The 8,419-nt window shown below is 36.3% G+C and overlaps 2 protein-coding genes across 3 annotated transcripts; one reads left to right on the top strand and one right to left on the bottom strand.

Moving 5' to 3' along the window:
* Positions 1-778: 778 nt before the first annotated feature.
* Positions 779-1,541, top strand: LOC148206728 (STS14 protein-like). Its single transcript, XM_088104648.1, has one exon. The coding sequence runs from the start codon at positions 832-834 to the stop codon at positions 1,348-1,350; it is 519 nt and encodes a 172-aa protein (XP_087960774.1). The 5' UTR covers positions 779-831; the 3' UTR covers positions 1,351-1,541.
* A 939-nt stretch (positions 1,542-2,480) lies between these two features.
* LOC124826704 (uncharacterized) lies at positions 2,481-7,954 on the bottom strand. 2 transcript variants are annotated; one of them, XM_047299606.2, is made up of 12 exons: positions 7,345-7,954; positions 7,196-7,241; positions 6,732-6,804; positions 6,200-6,283; positions 5,928-6,044; positions 5,092-5,559; positions 4,407-4,813; positions 4,190-4,289; positions 4,028-4,087; positions 3,844-3,930; positions 3,536-3,664; positions 2,481-3,198 (listed from the first exon to the last, which is right to left on the bottom strand). In XM_047299606.2, the coding sequence occupies exons 1-12, from the start codon at positions 7,352-7,354 to the stop codon at positions 2,896-2,898; spliced, it is 1,884 nt and encodes a 627-aa protein (XP_047155562.1). In that variant the 5' UTR covers positions 7,355-7,954; the 3' UTR covers positions 2,481-2,895. The 2 variants fall into 2 exon arrangements, with proteins under 2 accessions (XP_047155562.1, XP_047155563.1); XM_047299607.2 differs by lacking the exons at positions 7,196-7,241; positions 7,345-7,954 and adding an exon at positions 6,876-7,180.
* Between the last annotated feature and the right edge of the window lie 465 nt (positions 7,955-8,419).

Here is an 8,419-nt window from a genome sequence, read left to right as displayed (position 1 = left end):
AAGGATTGAAAGGGATTCAAAATATTATCTATAGAGATTAAACTTAGATATTTTTAAGAATAAGATCTAAAATCAAAAAAATTATATTTATAGAAATCAAATAAGTATTACTATATAACCTTTTTGAAAAAAAAAAAAAGCTTTTACTATAGGCTTTTACACCTTTACACGTTTTTCAATAAAAAAAAAACTATTAATTTCTTAACCAATAAACACTAATTAAGAGGACTCTTAAAATAATGATGAAAAAGAAAATGCAAACATATGAACTTAACACCTAGAGAGTTAAAAAAAAAAACATTTTACAAAAGCATAATTACAGTTAAAAGACATGTTAGAAAAATATAAAAATTTTATTCATCGTAATAATTTACAGTAACAATATTTTATTCATTAATTCCTTATCCTATCTCTAATATAAAACGACTGTAGTAAAAGTTTTTACTAATTCAACAACAAAACCCTTAGAAATAAAAATAGCGCCTTGTCATCCATTTGTGCAATTTGTTTTAGCGTTGCACCATTTGGTAAATTTTCATTTTGACTGCAAAATTAGTATAATAAAAACCTATGTGTTGCTTAACATTATCGTAATTTTTCAACCAGCTATATTTACAAAAGAGTAAACATATTTCACTCTTTTATACACCATTTTCTAATGTTAAAAGTGTGATATAGGATAAATAGTTAAATATTAAAATACAAAGAAAAAATCATAAAAAAGAGGTTTATTGACAAGGAATAATTGCTGTTAGTATATATAGTGTACAATGTACAAACAGTAACACAACAAACGCAAGAGGGTAGGCCACACTTCACAACAAAACCAAAATGCTTTATCGTGCACTGTTTCTGCTGGCAGTTCTCGCCACGTTCCATGGCACATCGGAGGGAGACACTCCGGCGGTGACTTCCCCGCTCCCCGCGGCGGCGAGAGATTTCTTGGAGGCGCACAATGAGGCGAGGGCGGCGGTGGGCGTTGAGCCGCTGCGGTGGAGCGAGCAGGTGGCGAACGTGACGAGCAAGCTGGTGCGGTACCAGAGGGACAAGATGGGGTGCCAGTTCGCCAACCTAACAGCCGGAAAGTATGGGGCGAACCAGCTATGGGCTCACGGCACGGCGGTGACGGCTCGAATGGTGGTGGAGGAGTGGGTGAAACAGAGACAGTTCTACAACCACACCGACAACTCGTGCGTGCCCAACCACAAGTGCGGCGTGTACACGCAGGTGGTGTGGAGGAAGTCGGTGGAGCTCGGATGCACTCAAGCGACGTGCGTGAAAGAGGATGCTAGCTTGACCATTTGCTTCTACAATCCCCCAGGGAACTACGTTGGGGAAAGCCCTTACTGATTCTTCCTCTTCTAAGTATCTCTCGGTTTTAGTTCCTTTCATATATCTAGGTTAATGATGTTTGTTTGTGTCGTGAAGTTCTGCTAATTAATCCTCTGAAACTGATATATATTTATGTGTAAGGTAATGAGTTTTTTTCTGAAGTAGAATCAGATGCCATGAAGCCGCATTGCATGGATTTTGATGCTTAACATTGGTCTGGTTCTTGATTTGGATTTCCTTAGCAGATCTTGTTTCCATGGAAAATTATATAATCATTTTGTTCACGTATAAACACTAGTCGTATCTTGATCTTGAAAACATTATAATAATAATGATAAGGTGGGCCAGGTAGTGAGTGAAATATGGGGATCGATGATGTTTGTGGAAGGTTATTAAGGCATTGACGTGGTGTGTTGTGGGGTTTTCGTCAACTGCATGCATGTCAGTAACTTTATGGCATGGATGAATTATGTGGGGGCTCACGTGCAAACGGGACGCTGTAGATCATCCCGTTGAACACGGAACTTTTTGTTTCAAGTTTCAACTCGATCCAAAATATCTAATCGCCATTATATGCATGTACGTTATCTTTCTGTGTCTGTTTGCGTCTCACAAATTCTTCACTGTTCACTTGTGATTCGGTCCGTAAGTTTTCTCGGCCTCTTCTGCTCTCTTTTATGGTGAAAACTCCATTCTTTCAAGTTGGCCCGCTATGTTTTGGATTATTTTATAACATTTTCTACAGATTTATCAAACAGAAATCATGACTGATTGATTTGAAGTTAAACCAGTATTTTTCCATAAACGGGACCATCTGGCAAAGGAAATCCCGTTGAGATTGAAAGTTAGGTGAAGAACTCGTCACATGACAACAAGCAACCATTGTCCATTAATGACTGGACAGACCAGTAGCGTCACGTGATTGCTATAATATTGTATATAGCGATCTCAATGCACCTCTGGTTTTGTACTTGGAAAATGTTTTCTTTTGACACAGTCACAACTCAGTTAAAAAAGTTCATTTTTGTATTTACAAAGAAAAAGATATTCAAGAGTAAAATAGTAGATTTAAAGTATATCTAAAAATTTATTGGGTGCAAAATAATAGTCTTCTTTATACTTTCATGTAAGAAATTTTGCGAAGGTACTAGAGCAATGAATCACGGGCGTATAAATAACAAAAAAGAAACCCCAAATGACAATTGATTACACACACATCATTTATACTCCTAATATCATGATCTCAACTCTATGAATAAGCTACATCAATTACAGATAATACAATGAAACGGTTACACAATGCATACACAAAATGCAACACATTGGAGTATTAGATTTTGCTGTTGCTGCTACCCTGTCAACTTTGTACAAAAGAATACATAATAGAGCAAACAATGTAGATCAAGGTTTAAAATTGCAGTGGCAGTCGTAGTTGCAGTTCCATTGTCATCCTCGATATTTTGAAAAATTGCTGAGAAATTCGACTACAATTGCAGCTTTGGACTGTTTTTTAAAGCTTGATGTAGATTGTCTCCCATAATAAGAAGGAAGGCTAACAAGCAATTATTTTACCAGCTCCTTGGGTATGAGATATCGAAAAGTGAAGTTGTGTGGAATCCATTCTATGCTCTTCTTAGATTTTGCAAGGTCATATTTTTTAATACTCTTTCTTAGAGATTCAGGTAGAGACTTTTGGATCATCTCCAGGGTACCAGCAGAGCATAAACCCGAGTCTTTACAAAATGACTCCACAAGCTTAGGTAAGAGTATTTTCTGGTCCTTGCGTACCCCAAAGGTGGCCCGAATGTATTCTTCCTTTGCAGCTTCTAGTTCTTGAACCACTCTCTTGGGTGTATATACACGTACCTGCCATAGTTTTAAACAGATAAGCAACTCGTTGAAGTTAAGCATGTAAGAAATGGCTACGGAATCTTTATCTGTTTATCCGTATCCATGAACATGTTTATCCATGAACACATTCCAAGCACAGGCTGAGACCTTTTTATATAGTAGTCAACTCTTGTACAGTACAATCCACATTAACTATGAAGGCATTAGAACCACTACTATAAGGAATTTAATTCTTGCAGCACAAACCATGTTTACTATATAATTCAACAAGTCCAAATGAAATTATTTCATGTTAAAATTATCTGCTGTTTCCTCAATTAAACCACACATACAGAAGAATTGGAATAAGTACCGCTGGATCAGAATGGTTTCCTGAACAGAGAGCAAAGTGCAGAAGAGGCTCAGGATGCTCAATTCCAAATGCTTGTCGTCCATCTCCAGCTTTGAATTTTGTCCTTGAAGAAAAGAACAAGCGTAGCCACTACAAGAGGATGCAAGTAAGAAGAAAGCTCCTTGTAAGCCACTCTAGGATTTACAAAATAAATACGTTGCATATTAAGGAGACATTTCAAAGATATCCTAAATGCATGGCTATTTCTTTTTTGCTTTAAATTTTCTGTAAGGGAAAGGATGGAATTGCGTGAGCAGATGAAGCACCACCTGTCCGGGGCGAGGCATCTGGCACCCGATTATAGCTTTCTGTATTGTGTCTGCACTGACTGTATGACCACCAACATTATATGCAGCCTGAAAAGGGCATCCATAACATTGACGAAGTTAGCAAAAGCAAATTGGCTAAAAGGGTTCATCCTTTAATGGACCATTAAGCTACCATAGTTTTTACCTTCAACAAAAGGAGGACTCTTTTGACGTTGTTTTGCGGGATTCCATAAGCCAAAAATGCCTATTAGAAACCAAAGAACATATTACAACCTCAATTAATAAGTGACAAATGGAGAACTATTAGAGTGAAACATTGTTTTGATAATAAATAGTAAGTAATTACATGCATCACCAAAGCGTTGTGTATGTTGATCCAGAAAGCTAATTTCTCCTCATGTTTTAATTTCCCAGGATCTACATCTTCTAACTGACAAATAAGTGATCTGAAATAACATATAAGTGGATGGCCATTATAACTCCAAGAGACTGCAGAGTCCTGTTTAACTAAGTACTTTTCACATGAAAGCTTCACGATCTCAATCAGATATTAACAAACTCACCTGAAATTCTTGAGCAACTGCTCAGTATCACCCAATTTCTGATTCTCTCGGTAAATCCATGATACCTCAACCATGGTGCTGTATGGCCCACTAAACTCCTTGAGTCCTTCCACATGGAAAGGATTGTCTAACCGCACATCAAAGGAAGAATTCCTGAACCCTGGACTCCACATGTCTCCTTGATCTCCAATAGAAAAACCACTAGTTGTAGACAAGGATGAACTGGGAGATGAAAGACCAGCATTTGTCGTAGATGGATCTGCGATTTTGCAATATATAGCTGATATGCATTTGACCATATCCTCAGAAAGCCTATTAGGTGTATTTGGAATATGATCAGATATTCGTGTGCCAAGATGTTCTGCCAAACTGATTATTCTTGATGAAGCATCAACATTTTGGGCATACTACACAGATTAAACTGAGTCAAAATCCATAGAAGGTGTCCAAAAAGATGATTCTCTGAAATCAGCACTATATGTTTACAAAGAGAAGTGTACATAACAGAACTTCACAATGAAATGAACACTGTCATTTATTCTTCCATTCCGTAAGGATAAAAACATGTTAAAGTAACCAAGACAACTGTAATCTATTATGATATGATCGGAGAAACTTAATGTGCTAGGAACCATACTAAATACAAAAAGCAGATAAAAATAAATTTCCATGAACCATGATTTACCTCCATCATGGACAGTGGTTGGGAATGACAAGCACGCAGAGATTCAGTTAATTCATCTGCTGCAGGAGGCGACACTCTCGTTGTAAATGCTGTACACTGGGATAACGAGGAGTGGCACCGATATACACCAGAGTCTAAATGTTTTCCTTCTGGTTGATGTACATTGTATTCTTTTCCTAAAGTCTGAGGTTCATTTACACTATAATCCTTTGGCGTAGCATCAAGCTCGTGATCAATTGATTGTACTGCAGAGCTTCCTCTTTTGGTTAAGAGATCAGGCTTAGATACTTCAACGAATATTGCTGTAGGTGCTGTTGGAGGAGACTTTATTTTTTCCCCCTTGGTGAATGGAGCTATAGAGGGTAATTGTTCATCAAATGCTTTACGATACAAGGAGAGAAGATATTGTTCCAAATACACAACTTCTAACTCTAACACCGCAATCTCTTTAATTAATTGGGACGTTGGCTGGAGGAAAAAAAAAGTAAAAGTAAAAAATAACTCAAGACAATCAGAAAGACATACATGACAAGAAAATCATAGCAGACCTGTAATCCTAAACAATGTGTAATCATTTATGGCAACAAGACAACCTTATGATTTTCCGACACATACAAGGAAGAATTGAGCTACAAATATATCCACCATAAACCTAGATTACGCAAAGAAAAACTCTATGTATGTTTACAACATCAATTTTCTTTAAATGGTTTAGAAAACACATATAAAATCAACCCATTAATTCTCAGTGTGATAGAGTCTAGGTAATCGTATTAAAATCATGACATAAGAAAATGCTTATTTATTGGGTCAAAATTTGTTGAAGAGGTTCCAACCTTGGGCAGTATCTTGTCATTTGATGTAACAAGGGATTTAGGTCTGTATCCAAGAGCCTTTTCTAACGTGCATCTGACCTCAAATTGATCTTGTAGTCTTTTCTCTAATTGTAAAATCTGCCACAAGATAATTTAAACACGAAAATAGACATGGCTATTAGGTAGAAGTATCATGAAGCATAAGAAAAGTCTGAAGAAAGATTAGAAAAAAAATGACTGATTGAGTAGAATATGCAACAAAAGAATTTTGATGAATAGTTGTTGTGTCTTACCTCTTGCTTCAGTGTAAGTTGAACATCATTTGTAGGGGTTTGTTTTTTCCTTGGTTTACCACATTCCGTGAGGTACCCTGTATCCTGAAACCATATCAAAGCCATACATAGGTGTGAAAATCTTTCTTCTAAATCATTGTCTATGAGTGATTTGTTCTGATTGTGGACAAGAGAGAACGATACCATTATATTAGATTAGACAACCATTAGCATAGGTATATGAGATGGAATTAATTTTGTCAGACATATATGCTTTCCATTAAAAAAACAGAACAATTCTCTGTTCGTCCATCACTTTCCCCATACATAAATTTGACAAAATTATTTTTTATTAAAATTTCTGGCTGCCCTTGGCTATTGTAGTACCATTTATACCAACAAAACATCCCCTCACATCATCACCCCCGAAAACCACAAACATTTTTTCAGCATCATAAATGCCAAACAGCACCTCCAAATCCCTAGTTAAAAAAGAAAGAAAAGAAAATGATAAGGAGATATCTTGATAAAATGACGTAGTGATTGATTATACCAGCTTTGTTCGATCTGAAGTCTCAAGGTGGTTATCTGCATTATCATCCTCCATTCTTTTCTTATCAGGAAAGCTGTCAAACCAAAACAGTAAAACACAATTAATATATATTATTATAAGTCGATGTCTGGTTCTGTATTTTACATTGTGTTGCTCTTCAAGGTCCCCAAGCTACATTCACGAAACCCCCAATTCTCATCGATTTGGAGAGGTATGAGCCTTCAGTTTCTCTTCCAACCAGAAACCCCCTTCTCCAAAAGGGATGTGCTCAAATGGGTGAGACAAGGAATATATAAAACTAGACCCAAAAAAGAAAGAATGAATAATTGGAGAAAACACTAACATAAATGCAAAAGCATTATTGTCCATTTTCCCAGAAAAGAAAAAGAAACCCCTGCTGCCTGAAGTCCACAATCAAGAGAGTAGTACAAGTGAAGTGAAGAGAGTAAGGAAGAGAGGAGCACCTCTTTGAACGCTTGTGTCTGGGAATCAACCCTTCATACCCCATGCCTAAAAGCCATCCAAAACCAAAGTCATTTCCAGTGAACAAAGTATACAACACCACCAAAACAAAAAATTCGGAAAACAAAGCAGCACAAGGTCAGCATCCTACCCTGAAACATTACAGCCAAGAAATCAGGAAGAGAACACTTGAGCAATGCAATGAACCAAAAAGCCGAAACACTATATAGCCCAGATACCAAATTACCCAAGAGAAGAGTCTACAAAGGAAACTCCAAGACTTGAGTTGATTTGACTAGAGTACTTGCATTTGAGCTGCGAAAAGCTTCCTTAGTACACACAAAAGGGATCATTTGCAGTGCTTGGTGCTAAAACATCTTAGACAGACATAAACATAACTATAACGGGCAATGCATGGACCAAACGAAACCAAATCTAACCCACGAATGCGTATAATAGATTAATTAGGCTTTTGACCAATGAGGCTTCACTTTTGACAACCCTCTGGTGAGGTGGTAAGTGTTTCGTGCTATGTTCGTAGCCTTTATGCAAAGGGTGGCCTTTTGCAGTGGTAGACCGGTGGGAAATGCGAAATGTCAAAACGTTTACCAAAAGTTCACAAAATCTTCCTGTAAAAGCCTCTACAGATCCAAGGTCCCGTAAGAGAAGAAAATAAAATAGTGGCTCAACACACATTACATATTCATTCCAGTTATGAATGACATAAAGTTGCCCACGTCTCATTCTTCATTTAACACTTGCCCTTATGTAGTTTCTACCAAACCTTTACACAGAATCTCTGATGATCTTGAAAATGAAAAAAGAAATAATTCTACAAAAGTGATAAGCTATTTTTTGTGAATATTTCACACAAATATTATAATAAAAATATATAAATGTAACAGCAAATTGTGGTTAATAATTTCACTTGTAGTACAAAGAATAGCACGCAAATATTTCCAAACTTAACAAGATTATCATAATATCTTACGACAATGTTATTTGCATGTAACAATTTTACAATATTGTTATATTTTTTTCTAATAATATCAATTATATACTATTTTTTCGTGTTAAATGTTCTGAAAATAGTTCTTTTTTCCTTTCTACCCACCCTAATTATTATTTACATCCCCCTTCCCAGAATGCATACATACATGAAAAAAATAAAGAAAAACAAAAACAAAAAAAAATCCTTTTAATAATTTATAGAATCCAAATTAATC

This window comes from Vigna umbellata, chromosome 1 (genome assembly GCF_029865625.1).
Source record: "Vigna umbellata cultivar VRB3 chromosome 1, Vumbellata_1.0, whole genome shotgun sequence".
Taxonomy (NCBI): domain Eukaryota; kingdom Viridiplantae; phylum Streptophyta; class Magnoliopsida; order Fabales; family Fabaceae; genus Vigna; species Vigna umbellata.
Note: the sequence above shows the minus strand (reverse complement) of the source record. Positions and strands in the feature narration are given on the sequence as shown.